The 15,197-nt window shown below is 41.4% G+C and overlaps 1 protein-coding gene across 7 annotated transcripts in view; it reads left to right on the top strand.

Annotated features, from left to right (window-relative positions):
- csnk1g2b (casein kinase 1, gamma 2b) overlaps positions 1-15,186 on the top strand; it is a 34,695-nt gene extending 19,509 nt beyond the window's left edge. For 2 of the 7 annotated variants that reach the window (XM_076724562.1, XM_076724553.1), the window contains exons 4-12: positions 3,948-4,096; positions 4,440-4,674; positions 5,225-5,310; positions 6,964-7,048; positions 7,152-7,297; positions 7,578-7,661; positions 9,736-9,837; positions 11,260-11,366; positions 11,689-15,186. In XM_076724562.1, coding sequence (XP_076580677.1) covers positions 3,948-4,096; positions 4,440-4,674; positions 5,225-5,310; positions 6,964-7,048; positions 7,152-7,297; positions 7,578-7,661; positions 9,736-9,837; positions 11,260-11,366; positions 11,689-11,743 — 1,049 coding nt within the window. In that variant the 3' untranslated portion in view covers positions 11,744-15,186. Of the gene's footprint in view, positions 1-3,947; positions 4,097-4,439; positions 4,675-5,224; positions 5,311-6,963; positions 7,049-7,148; positions 7,298-7,577; positions 7,662-9,735; positions 9,838-11,259; positions 11,367-11,688 lie in introns of all 7 variants that reach the window. The other 5 variants (XM_076724536.1, XM_076724544.1, XM_076724581.1 and 2 more) reach the window with 3 other exon arrangements.
- Positions 15,187-15,197: the final 11 nt, after the last annotated feature.

The following is a 15,197-nucleotide window of genomic DNA, read 5'->3' on the forward strand; positions in this document are numbered from 1 at the left end:
TCCAGGGTGATATGACAAGAAGGCTCACTTGACTGTCTAGCATGGGAGGAGTCAAGGCGATAGATTAAATCTCCTTATGTTGTCAAGTTGGCTAAATGGACACATGTGACCCTGATAGTCCTACACAACCCAAGAGCCTCAAATATGTCACTGCTTGGACTGCTCAGTGCTTAACGCCCAGGAGGAGCTTATCTGCACACTGTTAATTCTCTCCTGTCCTGAACAGATCCCAGCTGTAGGGAAAGCTGCCTCCAAGCAATTGACAATAGACCTGGCATTGTAGTTGTTCTTGGTAGTATTAGCAGAACTGCTAAAATGTGCTGGTCATAGTGAAACAAGTCTTGTACTTGTCAGCATGAGAGTTTGTTTTTGTTTTGTACATTAGTGTCATATCTAAGGAGTTTTCCTTTTGTATGTTATTCAGTGATGGGTGTCAGCATGTCCATTATTATTAATGAGCTCCATCAAGACGTATGACTGTATGATATGCAGTGTCAGTGACATGGGGTCTGTGGTGATCATATTAGTTCATGCAAATCATGGACTCATGCAAGTCCTGGAAAAATCAGCTTGTGTATACTGCTGTTGCAGGATTATCCTAGATCAGATGGATAAGATTATTTTATCAACTCAGAGGTAAAACTGAGAAGCTGCTAACTTCTGACGGCACCTCAGAACCGTTGGGCACTTTTCACATTTGAGCCGATACCGATGCCAATACCTGGAATTCAGCAATGGTGCCCAATGGTACCTTTTTTCAGTACTTACTCTTCTGTAAAAACTTTAAGATGATATATAGAATCTTTGCAAAGAATTTTGGATGCATCAAGTGGCAGAATGTTGGCTAATGCCAGTAAAAATGCTAAGCTAATGTCAACCAAAACAGTGTAAAGTTTGACAGTGAGAGTTTGGTACCATAGGAACAAATAACAGAAAAAGAAACAATTCATGAATAAATATATATAATGACATTTACTTTTTTATGTAATTAAATATTACAGACATTTATTTAACTAGCACACTGAAAATTATGGTTATTATGACATTTTGTTACTGTTTCACAGTAATACCTTTTTTAATGGTGGCTTGACTAAATTTTCAGTCTTTTTTCAGTGAGGCTGAATGATGAATCATTTCAACATCTACATCTCAATTTATGTGCATTATGTCCAGTAGTCATAATGCAAAAGATGCAAATTAGGCCACTCAGTGGAACATTATATTACCCAAGGATCTTGCCGCTTGATGAAGAATGACAACAATAATGACTAATCTTTAAGACGAGCAGTCTAATCCGTCTGATAAATAACTTGATATAGCCAAATTGATACTATTTTGCACATAATAAATATAGAGAGTGCTGTGTTGAGTCGGAGAAAGTGAAACAACTGCCCTAGCTTTTCGTCAATCAGGCAAATCATTGTTGCAAAAGCTGCATATATCTGGTAGAATTAATTATTAACTTAGTAAGAACAAGTATTGGGATTTAATTTTTTTTTTTTTTTTTCCACGAGTGGTCAGCCCTGTGGTGTGTTGTAGGATTGATTCTATATTGCATATGTAGCTTCAGGCTCAGTCTGTGCAAGCCCAAGTACTGATTACATTTCATGTTTGTGAGAACATCTCCAGAGCACTGGGCCTAATGGAAGTCACTTCTTCTCCCCCTCCTCTCTCTGTACACTCCACTCCATAATCTCAATCTTTAATACGCATTCCCTGCTCTCTCCTCCTCTCTGGCCGTCTCCTCTCTTCTCTTCTTCAGCCGTCTCCTCTTTGGCCCTTAACTCTGACATTTCATTGTAGGGCAACATTGCCTTCAGCTGCCATGATGCAGCCTTCCCTCTTACTGTGTTGCCTGAGAGGCCTGCCTGCAGATACAATAGGTTGGATTGTCTCGAATTGTCAAGACAGCGGGGGTCAGAACACCACTGACTCTGGCTCGCAGTGAAGGCCAGAGCGTATCCCATAATGCTGACCACAGTTAGATGTATTTTTTGATATGGCTTTATGTAATAGTTCGGATTCCAGACATTTATCATCACAGAAGCCATTCGGTTTGCTTATGTGTCTTTGAACTGCTGAACTTTTTTGTTTGGCCGAATGTTGTCAGATCAAGATGATGCTTGGCAGTCATGTTTCATCATTCGTTGCTTTTGAAGTGTTCACTGTTGCCTGTCACAGAGAAAATTTGTTGCGTTGGAGTGTGATTTCAGTTTCATTTTGTTTGTTTTGTGAGTTATAGTTAGTGTCAACCATAACAATACACATCAAGAATACCCTCACCCCAAAAATGCACTCTGGGCTTTTTCCACGAGCTATATCTAGAGTGGTGCTTACAGCTGCTGTTAGCACCACTCTTTGCTCACATTCACAAACAGAAGATTATAATACACTGTGTGCTTTCCTCTTGTGATGACTGTGCTTTGAATGCCCTCTAGATTTGGGCCAAGCTTTGATGAGTCAGCCTCCCAGTGATCTCTTGTCACTGCCTCATCTGTCATGGGCATAATTACCAGGAAAATCCTAGAGACTAAAGGGCAGACAGGTGTGTGTGTGTGTGTTTGTGTGTGCATATGTACATGTGTGTACATGTGTACCTGTGTCAGTTTGCATCCGTGCATGTGTCGCTTTCTTTGTTTCCTTGTTGGACTGATGTTGAAGGGGGATCAGGTAAAGCTGACTGTAAACTCTCGGCCCCAGGGCAAGCAGCTGATACACACTATCCAAATCGAAGACTTTTGCACACAGTGCTGTGCTCACTGCCCAGTCTCAACTCTCATTTATCTTTATCACACATGTTTTGTCACAGACAAGTATAGTATAAATGTGCTTGTCCATTCCTGTTTTAATCTGTATCTTAATCTCACTGACTGTCTTTATCTGTCTGTGTCACTGTTTCTCTCTCTCAGTGCTGCAATGCCTGCTGTTGTAGCAGCACTCATGTGGTATCTCATGGTTAGTGAGCTTTCAGGGAGGTAGCTGGTATTTAGATACTAGGGCTTTGGCCTGGATGGCTGCCTGATGACAAAATCAATTTGACAAGGACTAACATGGTAGCTAAGACAGTAAATCTGGAGACTGGTTGTTTTGATCATGAAAAATTGTGTTTGGATCAGAAGTCAGTGGATGCTCAAGCAAAAATGTCCATGACCATTATAAAATGCATCTGAAATTGAGCTGGGGGAGGACTAACAAAAAGGCAGCTAAATGGGTCTGCTTTTTATGTTTATGTAGTGTTACTTATCTTTTTTCCAGTGAGCTGTTGCTTGTTATTCTGGACTGTTTGTGAAATATGATGCTGGCTCCTCCACAAGCATCTGCAATTCAGCTTGTTGCAACAAAGCTGTCAATTCTATAGCCATTAAGAAACATTAGCTTTAGGCCACTGTGAGGCTGTTTCTTTTCTGGTTTTTAATCCCAAGTGTAGTACGAAATTAAGAAATTGAAATTTTCCCACATGATTTTTCAGATATAAGCACAGTTTTATGCAGAATCAGAACTACTTTACCTTATGTACCTTTTTATGAACACTACAGACTGTAGTGTTTTGCCACGCCACAGTTTTCCCTCTGTCAGAACAGTGATATACATAAAGTCTTGCCAGGTTGATCCATCCACATTCTTCAGACGTCATACATATTACCACAAAATGGGTGTGGTGGTTTCTAGTAGCAAAGGCTATTTACAGTTGCTGTCACTGTGCTGCTAACCATCTCCGGTGTTTCGTTTAGACACCTTTCCCTTTAATCCTAGCTCAGGGGGAAAAGGAACTGTGAGACACACCTGTTTCTGACAAACCTGTAGTGCCAGTGAAGAGTCTCTTCTCACACTTAAAAAGTAAAAGTATCAACAAAAGAGAAAATTTTATTCTGTGAGACATGAGAATTGTATTGTGATGATTGAATATTCTACAAAAATCCACAAACTTTATTTGTGTGTGTTCACAGAGGGAATCCCTCAGGTGTACTACTTTGGTCCTTGTGGGAAATACAACGCCATGGTGCTGGAGCTGCTCGGGCCCAGTCTAGAGGACCTGTTTGACCTTTGTGACCGCACCTTCTCCCTCAAGACCGTCCTCATGATAGCCATACAGCTGGTAAGGCCTGGAAGAGGAGAGCAGGAGGCCAATTTTTAGATAAGCTATAGATATAGTAGACGGAGTTCTAAGGTGCTGTATGCAAGGCACGGTGAACAACACATGCCCATATGCTCCCTACAGCCTGACGACTTCCTTGTGTCTTGTGTGAAATACCTTGATTTTCAGTTGACATTTGAACTTGGAAGATAGCTAAAAATAGTCATGTACTAAGGTAATGCAAATTGACTGTAATTTTAGTTTTCATTCTTGTCATCAGAATCGTAATGTTTGAAAACTGCCCGGAGGATTTAGTGACTCAAATTTCAAATACTCATCTTGTTCCATTTTCCCCTGCTTCTAGATAACACGGATGGAGTACGTCCACACCAAGAGTCTGATATACAGAGATGTGAAGCCAGAAAACTTCCTGGTTGGGCGGCCAGGAAGCAAGAGGCAGCACACCATCCACATCATCGACTTTGGTCTGGCCAAAGAGTACATAGACCCCGAGACCAAAAAACACATCCCCTACCGGGAGCACAAGAGTCTGACTGGAACGGCACGCTACATGAGCATTAACACACACTTGGGAAAGGGTAAGAAAGTCAGAGCTAGAGATGACAGGTGGCTTAATGGAGATATCCAAACTCTATTATGTGCTACATCATCTAAATGTGCGCAGCATTGAAAACAGAAATCGGAATCAGAAATCAGAAAAAGCTTTATTGCCAAGTACGCTTTTACACATACGAGAAATTTTTTCTGGTGAAATTGGTGCATGACACATCTACTAAAATAAGAGCATAAAATACCTTTTTGTGTAACAGTTGGAAGTTACCATACATAAGGTGTTTCTTGAGATCAGCTGTGTCACTTTAGATTTATCATGAATTCTCGTCTTTCTCTCAAAGTGAGCTTTCTCTAATGTGCAGCTTCATTTCTTGGCTATTTTGAAGCATCTCCTATTTATTCACTCTGCTGTTTTTCATCTACGGCGCACGTGGCCCACCATGGGTCATAATTAGAACTCCTGGATAACTGTGCAGTCATGCTGGGCCCGGTTGCCTGTTAACCTTGCCAGCTGGATATGAAATGAATTTGTTTCTCACAGGTAACCTCGTTTTTGTCTTGTTCTGTCTGTTCCAGAGCAAAGCAGAAGGGATGATTTGGAGGCACTGGGTCACATGTTCATGTACTTCCTCCGAGGTAGCCTCCCCTGGCAGGGCCTAAAGGTACTGTGGTGTATTGTTTAACATCATCCAAATATTGGCTCATAATGATTTGTGTCAGATTCCTGCAGTCCTCTTCATGCTTAGCATAGAGATGTACCCTTTTCCTGCTGCCCTCCTCAGTACGGGACTGTTTTTATACCTATTGTATTGTACTTATACCATAGCCACTTGCCAACAAATGGACATATGTCATCAAATCAATTTATTTGCAGTGTATAACAAAAGTATGATCTTACATGTTTGTTCAAGATCATGAAATATTGTACTTACCTTAAAGTCATGCTGCTTGTCTTAGAACAGCTGATGGCAGCAAATGGTACAGCTGGTCCCTCCACTCAACCAAACCCATAGACCTGAGGCTTAAGCTCTTTTTAAACTGTTTCAAACTAGGTTTCATTACATTATCTACAGTAAAGAGAAATTAGACTGATCATCTGCTCCGACATCCTAAACAAACCCAAAGTATAACAATAGAGAAGAGTGTTACACAGTGTTAACATTAATATTCCAGCAGAGTTCTGCCTCAGGTAGCTTTGTCAGGCAGTCAGAATCAAGAATTCTCAGTGGCCACAGTGCAATGTTATCTAATATTGTCTTCCTTTTTATAAAGTCATTTGTCACAGCTTTCTGTGTACACTGGGGCCACACACCACTTGTGTGGCAGGACTCACCATAGGCGCTCATTATCAAATCTATGCAGTCAGTGACTAGAAAAATAGACCTCCTTTGCATTTGCATGTGTTACTACATAAACAAGTACATGCATAAGCGCACTCACTTTGCATTTGAACCGTTTGCTGAGAAAGAGCTTAAAGCACAGAAATGCAGGCATACACACAGGTGTTCGGAGGGCAGGTTATAGCTGCGCAGACTTGCTGAGCTTTTTGCAGGCGTCCACATCAAAGGTGCACATAGAACAGACTAGAAGACAAGACACCTCATCTGAGCATTTGCTATGTGGGAGGAAGCTTGTGGTAGATGAATGTGAGGGATGTATGAATGTGGGGGATGTTGGGTGGCTCGGGCCAAAACAAGTTCTCACCAACACACAACATGACAGTGCATCAAAATACAATGAAGGAGTATAGTGACCAGTTACAGAACTCACAATGAGTGTTCTCACATCTTCATGGAGTGTAACAGTATACAGTAGGTCTTGGTAAGTGTAGAGCAGCAGGTTAAGAATTGTGATTATAGATTGATGGAGGGTGGAAGATGTGTTTGCGGTCTGATGAATCCTGGTTGGTAGTTGACAGTGGTAACAATAATGATAATAATAAACTTTATTTGTAGAGCACCTTTCATACACAAAGTGCTTTACAAGAAAGAGTCACATGCACCAAGTTAGTGCTTTACATAGACAAGACAGAATGGACATGAAAACAGATCAAAAATGAGAATAGAGTAGAATAAGGCTACAGATACAGATTCACCACAGGCCTTGATTACACTGAAGCAGGCATTCCACAGACCTGTATCAGGAACCAATAGCTGGTAGATTGAGCGTGTTGCCTGAATAACACTAGACAATATGAGAACCTATCATGCATAGTCGAAAATGTATGGGCCAATGGGTGAAATGCAACCATTTTGATGCATTCATCTGGTATCTGATTTCCAGTGTAATATGTATTTTTCCTGTCTCCCTTCTAGGCGGACACTTTAAAGGAGAGGTATCAGAAAATTGGGGACACCAAACGAGCGACACCCATTGAAGTGCTTTGTGAAAGCTTCCCCGGTCAGTAGAACCAACCAGTTTCCTTCGTTTGCTGTGTTACATAAGTTCTTTCTCATTCGTTCAGTTTTCAAGTTTACCGATATGTTCTCTGTTGCTACAGAAGAGATGGCCACCTACCTGCGCTATGTGAGGAGGCTGGATTTCTTCGAGAAGCCTGATTATGACTACTTGAGGAAGCTCTTCACTGATCTGTTTGATAGGAACGGCTATGTCTTTGACTATGAATACGACTGGGTCGGAAAATCACTTGTGAGTGCCTCTTACTGAATCCACCTCCTCCTTCTCCTCTCCCTCTGAAATCCTTTGGTTTGACCATCCAGTGTCACAGCTGCAGTTCTTACCGCTCTCACCGTAATAAGCTCTCACCAGATCAGAACTGAATTCTTTTGTCAAGCTTTACAATGTTCATATTGTCAGTGCTAAATATTTTACCTTTTGCTAAATCCAACTCTGTAGTCTTTCCTCTCCATTTTATTTTCTTTAAATGGTCTTCATTTTAAACGTGTTTGCTTCCTTGTGTTCCTTGCAGCCCACACCGATAGGCCCTATCCCCAGTGACACCCCCCTGCAGCCCAGCAGCAGAGACAAAGCACAACAGCAGACCAAAAACCAGGTGAGGTCATCAGCATTAAAACAGGACAAACACAACACCTACCCTCCAGTCCACTGACCCACTGACCAAACAGCCAGCCAACCTGCAAACCCTGTCATTCAAATTCCTCTGCCAGGTCACTGCTGTGTCCAACCAGGTTGGTCTAGATGATAACGCTAGATCTGCCAAACTTGGGAGATTATGATATGCAGTTTTCGTCTTTAAAATCATCAAAATGGACTATTCTGTAGTGTAGATTTAAGATGCATTGCAACGAATAGCCAAGTCACCTACAACTACTTTATTTGTTATTTTCAGACTAGGACCTGCAGATGTGTTCAATGGTCGGTTTTCTGCTGATTGCACTTACTGTTTATTTGCCATTTAGGCCAAGGAGAAAGGATGAGGAAGCATTTCAAGTGCACTCATGTTCTCGTTTTGTAGCCGTTAGCCTGCCTTAACTTAAGCTGACAGAGTCAATATGATACTGCACTGTTCTGCCAAAAGAGCAATTTGTACTCGTCTTTACTGATTCAAAGGTTACAACAGTTTGCCAAACTAGCTAACCAGCTAGCTATTAATGTTGATTATCTGTGAAATTTACCAGTTTTTCCAAACAATTTGTCAATTTTAAAGAACCAGTGTGTGGGGTTTAGTGGCCTCTTGTGGTGAGGTTGCAGATTCACCTCACCCTCCACTACAGCGGCCATGAAAAACGCAAAAGGTGCTCCCCAGAGCCCGTGTCTGGTTTGCACATTCTGGGCGACTGTAGAATCATGGCGGACTCTGTGGGGGAGGACCCGTTCTTTCTGTGGATACAAAGAACTCTGCTAATAAATCCCCCAAGTCGTTCTGCCGTTGAGCTCCACTTCTCTTTCATTCCTGTTCCTGTCTGCAGCCTGACTGCTGGGCAGTGACATCATCTGTCCTAAGTCTTTGTCAGACAATTAGACTTGATGGATGCCTTACTAGTAAATTAATCGACGTGCACGATGATGAGGCAGGCTCCTCTGCTCCAGCTGTGACACAAAGCACTGTTTTCGGCTTCAATTTATTCTTCACACCTTGCCACTCTAAGCTCCAGTCATTGCATGCATGAGTTGAAAATGCAAATTGCATTGTTCATACCAGTAATGACGTGCCCTATGCTTAGTGTGTGGCAAAGTGTGGACTTGAATTTTATTTTTTTATTCCTTTTTATTAGCATGCTATCCGAGCCTTGTTTGTTTGATTTAGTACAGAGTTTATAATTTAAGTGTTTTAGTAGAGAACGCCCATGAAGGCCTTGTGATAGACACAAGTCATGGTTTAAATCATGTTGTTGTACTTGACGAGTCTGACTCGTTTACCATAAAGCAATACAGGGAGTGCATCAGATTTTATGATGGACTTATTGCAGTGGACTCTAGCCTCTTTTTACTGCTCTACATTTGATGTGATTGGCTTGATAACAACTTGCCACCTTTGGAAGCTCGCGGAGCACCACCTCCAGCACACATGCACGATGCCCATGACTGTAAAAACCTGTGACATCCTGGTTAAAAGGGCCAGCTGCAATAAAACACAATATCTGCTATCTGTCTCTGCAGTTACAGGTTATATTTGTTGGTGGGAAGAGAAATGTTCAATTTTTAGTTCTGCAAATGACAGCGCAATATTTAAAAAAACAAACCCATGTACTCTAAATTTAAGCCTCCAGTTAAAGTTAAAATAGTGCCCAAGAACATGGATAATTGTCTGTGTTGTACTGAACATGAGTGCTAGTTGAGGTGATCAAGGCTGTTTTCTTTTACTCTTGCATGACTTTGTTAGTGTGTTGATCTGTGCTTCGCATAAATTTTTGCTTCCCTCTACTCCTCTATTAACATAGTTTGTCTTAACCAGCCTGCTTCTGCTTGGGAGATGTCTTCTATAATTTTTTTGTTTTTGTTTCTTTTTTTGTTCCTTTTTTTTTGTTGTTCATTCACTCCCCTCCTCTACTCCCACCCCCTCCCACCACATTGCCTCACCCTCCGCCCACAACCTACTTTCCCCCCTCCTCCCCCTCACCACATCACGACCACCTGCCTCAACCCTTTTTGCTCTTTGCGTCAAGTCACCTGAGCCCAAAGGAAGTGAGTCTCAGCCCACTCCAGTGACCAATAAGGAGACTCTGGGGTCGCACCTCACAGCTGAGCGGCTGGGGGGCTCTGTTCAGGTACTGCTGCTGCTGCTACTGCTGCTGCTCTGATGGCTAATGCATGAAGCCACATAGTTTTGTATGTGTCTGAGCCCTCTCACACTGACTCCACGCTGCCTGCCTGGTCAGGTGCTCTGTCTTGTTTTCTCTCTGTGTGTCTGCATCAGACTGTTTGAGTCTCTGTGTGTCAGTGCTTTGCCCGTTCTGTTTGCTCTCACTGCTTCATTCGCCTCGTCTGCTGTAGGCTGCCCACAGGAGGGGGCATGCAAAGATGACAGCCAACAGCAACTGTCCTGCAAACCTCATTCAACAAAGATTTTTGAATTAGAAGAAAAACACACAAAACAAATAGATGGCCCAAAAGCAACACAGTAGATTTTTGTGTTCTGTTTCCTCATTAGTAGAAATACAGTAAAGCATCCAAAGTATACATTAAAATCTTTTTTTTATATTTTCCATATATTTAATATGTGGAAAAAATCTGTTACATGTCATTAGAAATCAGAGGCCTCCATAGAAAATGTGGCACAGATGTGCCACCTAGCGTTTGCTAATAGAATTACAGCTTTTAAAGGATAGGTTCAGGTTTTTCATTCAACTCTGTCTTAAAACAGTATTCACGTTCCCATTTGAATCAAAAGAGCTTTTGCTTTGCTCTTGTCATTCCTCCTGCTCCATTGTGCTTCCAGTGGAAGTCTTCCATCTGTTCAAAAATGTTTTCCAGAGTTCATGTGAAGGTAATGTATTGCTTCAACAGTCTGACGTTAGATAAATCAAATGTGTATCTCCCAAAATCTTTGTAGTATGAAAGTCCATGTCATGCTGAGCAGTAGTGGTGGGATAGGAACACAAAAAGGGAATTTTATACACAAATACTGTAAATTTGAAAACAGCTGCAAAGATTAGTCAGTTAGTCTATTTTGATGTTGATGTTTTGATATTTTCTCAATGTTTTACGTTTCGTAGAATAAATGATTAATCGTGAAAATAACCAGCAGGTTGATCGATAATGAAAATAATTGTTAGTTGCGGCTCTGTTTGAAAGATATTCACTTCATGTGTGTAACTCGAACTGCTGGAACCTCGTTTTTTATTGCAGCTGAACTTTGGAACGTGTATTTGCACAGATAGAGAACTCTGGATATTATCCCTCATCTCTTGACAATGGAAGCACATTTGAGAAGGACCTCTGAATGACCAGTATGAACAGCAGGCTTGACTGTGACTTTTGTTTCAAGACAGACATGAAAAAATGCAAACCTGCCCCTTTAAGGAGCATTCCAGGTCACATGCTGAACTGCTCTCCTTGTCTGAGAGGGCAGATGTAAAGAGAACATCAAGGTTACATATTTTTATGTGAACGTTCATCTCCACCATGCAGTCAGCGGCTCGATGTGTACGTTTGTGTGAGTAGCCTGGTGTCCTTTTGTATTTGTGCAGGTGATGAGCTCAACGAATGGCGAGCTGAACACTGATGATCCCACAGCCGGACACTCTAACGCTCCCATCACCGCTCCCACTGAGGTCGAAGTGGCTGACGAAACCAAGTACGGAACAGCTGTGCAGATGCATGCGAGGATTGGTGTTTAATAGCAGATTTGAAATCGGAAACCTTTTGCATTTCACACAGAATTTTTTAATTTTATTTACATGCATTCAAAAAAAAAAAAAAATCAAGATTGATCAGGGTTTACCAAGTCTTGATCATGCTGCCTCAGAACCAGCTCCAGAATTAAACCAGCTATTGAAACCCAGCCATGACCAGCAGCATGATGAGTGCTGTGTTGATAAAGCAGTATGTCAGCTGTGGAGATGTGTGTCTGGAATGTCCTTTTTCCTCAGTCTAAGTGTTGCTTTGTTTTCCTGCAGGTGCTGTTGTTTCTTTAAAAGAAGAAAGAGGAAAGCCCTCCAGAGGCACAAGTGAAAGAAGAGAACAGAGAGAACTTGAAACATTGTGGTCACTGTCAAGTTTTAAATGGAAGCAACTACACAGACCCCCTGTTCCTTATCTCTTTCCAGCTTCCCCCTCACCTCTTTATCCCTCTCACCTTATTTCCCCTGTCACTCTGTACCTCCAGCCTCGCGCTCTCTCTTTCTCGTTGTCAGTGCTCCCCGGCTACTGACGAGTTAAAGGAATGTTGCAGTCCTACTGACTCCACAACAGACTCTTGATTCCTTTATCAACGAAAAATAAACGTACCTGCATTACAACGGGGGGCTTGAGAAAAAGTAAAAAAGCTGTAACAATGAAACTCGAATACCGTGGCGTGAATATGAAAAAATACTGTTTGAAACAGTTGTTGTATTCTAGATTCCATAAAGAACACGTATTGTTCCAACAGTCAGCTGTTGATCAGGGGGAACCGTTCGAGTGAAAGAAATCTGCTCATTAGAAAATTTGTTTTTTTCTTTCTTTTCTTCCTTTGGTGTGTGTTTTGGGATCAAGGTTAAGAGGAAAAGGTGAACTATGCTGATGTTAAATCTGAGAGACACAGGAAGCATTTCATCTAGAAAACAGAATTTGGAGGATTTTTATGTTTTGTTTTTTTTTCTTCTTCTTTTTTTGTAATTGAATCCTCACTTTTTGAAGTCAAATCCCTGCATTGAAAACTTATTTTTATGTTGTAGTGTTCTGGAGTTCAATTCTTTTCCTCACTCTGGCTTTCTTTTTGTCTGTCAACGTGGACTTTGTAGCACAGTCACTGGCCTCAGGTACTGTGGAAGATCGAGAGAAACAGATATTAAGCTCTCTTATTATTATTGCACTTTTGAAAAAAAAAAAAAAAACGATTACAGTGGAAAACTTTAGGTTTGAAATTAACAATTAAGAAAACAACTTAATAAAGACTGATCTAGGAAGAGTCCTTCACAACGCTTATATCTGAGTTATGGCCGGAAAAATGTTGTCGATTTACATGGAAAAAAAAAAAAAGATATGTCTTTCGATTTTTATTTCTTACATCAAAATAATTTACCAGGAAATCATAGTTTGTGCCTTTCTAAGTAAAATGTTTAAAGCTCAAGTGAGTGTCCCGCAATGACATTTTATCTAATCTGTCCCAAATGCTCACTGGATTACTGTCTGTCTGTCTGTCTGTCTGTCTGTCTGTCTGTCTGTCTGTCGGTCTCTCTCTCTCTCTCTCTCTCTCTCTCTCTGTGCGTCTGTGTGTAAATCTGGAGGTTTTTGTAAGTGAATGTGTGCACATCCCTTGCTCTCACTTGTAAGCAGTGTACCCCTTCATCCTCTGCTGTGACAATCAACACATCTGTACAGTGGTGTTGTTTGGTTTGGCGAGAGATCAGGACTGTGCGTGCGTGCGCGCCTGTGTGTGTGTGTGTGTGTGTGTGTGTGTGTGTGTGTGTGTGTGTGTGTGTGTGTGTGTGTGTGTGTGTGTGTGTGCGTGTGTGTGTGTGTGTGTGTGTACGTTCACATGGTTCCAGCTCAAAGAGGTCTAGCAGACAACAACCCAAATCTGTTTGAACCATTGTTTCATTTTGTCTGGAGGTCACAGACGAACATGCAGCTCTCTGAGGTTGACTCGCTGTCTCTGAGGTTAATGGGCTGCTGCTCCTGAGCCTGGAAAGAAAGGAACCTTCCCAAATTCACAGTGTTCTGGATTGGAGAAGAAAGAATTTGCCTTGTTTTTTTTGAGATCCTTGCTGCTGCTAACATCTGTAGTTTTCTGTATGGATGCAACTAATGATGATTTTCATTGTCGATGAACATGCTTACTCTTCTCTCCATTAATCATTTGGACTGTAAATCATCAGAAAACTGTGAAAAATGGCCATAATCTTATCCTCGCCCCGTGGTGATGTCATCAAGTGTCTGACGAGCAGTCCAGAACCAAATATATTCAATTATTTTTATGCAAGAGCAGAAAAACCTGAAAACCTGGAACCATCAAATGTTTGACATTCTTACTTAAAGAATGACTTACATGAGCTTTCAGTTATCAGTGCAGCTGCTGATTCATTCTTCTCTGACTGGTGCATTGATGGACTTATCGTTGCAGCTCTCGCTTCATGTTTCTCTTCCATCATTGATTTCATTTGTGTTCTTTTTGTTTCCAGACAGACTAAGATGTGTGTGTGGCTTGGTGCTCTGTCTGTGTTCAGGATTGTTTAAACCCCTTCTAAAGTTTCTAGGTCATCAGTTTAATGGCCTTGAGTTATTTAAAGGAGTTCTCCAATGGTTTAAATATTGACAGATTAAAACAAAACAAAACAAAAAAGAATAGTCAAAGCAGCCGTCAGGATATCCCAGGGGGTCAAATTCCAAAAACATTTGATCCCCTGTCTCCCATAATGCAAGTGGAAGCCCCAGCCCTAGCCTTAGTACTCCTGGTAATGGGTAAACTAAACTCCACCAGTGCACAACATCAGTGGAGGTTCCCTGTATTACTGTATTATGATTCATTCAAGTTTAACTTTAGATGTAAGGTTGCACAAGAGTGACAGCCCAGATTGTCACCGCTGTGTGACGCGAGTGATGACCATGACAACAACAGCACACGTGTGTGTCATGAAGTTTCAAAGGGAAGTCAAGGCTGTTTTCCACTTGAAGTTTACAAAAGGCAATCCTGCAAATGTCTAAATCCATATTAATGACTGAAAACAAATACTTGACATCAGAGACCAGCTGAGGTACTTAATATCAGACCTAATCCGTTCAAAATCCAAACACAACTGCAATGGAAAAAACTCAGGTAATATAAGAAGTCGAGGCATTTTGCTTGCTTATAATCCGGTGCGTTTCACTGAATTGACGTATGAACTTGTCAGTTGTCATCAAACCTAACTGATGACCTAATACATCTTTGTACAAGCATTATTTCGAGGACTGAAGTGGGTTCCCTGCTTAAATCACTCGCCATGTGACGAGCAGAAAGAGGAAGTGACTATTAACAGTGTTGTTACTCACAAGTTCTTAAAGGCATTCATAACCACGTGGTTTACTTGGTAAATCACCTAATTTAGACTTCATGGGAGGCGTGTACATTGCAGAGCTGCATAATAACTCTAAAGACAGGATCTCCAGATGTTTCGAGGATGTCGCAGGGTGCACCAGCGCGCTTTTACGCGTGAAGTCGTCGGTTTGTCCAAAGTGCCGCTGATTGGTCAGAGAAGCATGAAATTATTCCGCCGAAAGCTAAACCGGTTCAGCTGACCAGCGTGGGGACCCGGCTTGGCATAATCTACTACACTGCGTTTATTATAAGATTTATTATAAGGGGATTTTTGGAGATGCTCAGACCAACTCTGCTTTTGCTCAACGTCTGTTAGTGTAATTATTTGCTTTATGTATTTTGTAAATATGACAACGACAGATCTCTAATTGTGAATAAAGGAAGTTTTATCACAGGAGTCCAATCAAT

The sequence above is a fragment of the Chaetodon auriga genome, chromosome 3 (assembly GCF_051107435.1).
Source record: "Chaetodon auriga isolate fChaAug3 chromosome 3, fChaAug3.hap1, whole genome shotgun sequence".
NCBI lineage: Eukaryota > Metazoa > Chordata > Actinopteri > Chaetodontiformes > Chaetodontidae > Chaetodon > Chaetodon auriga.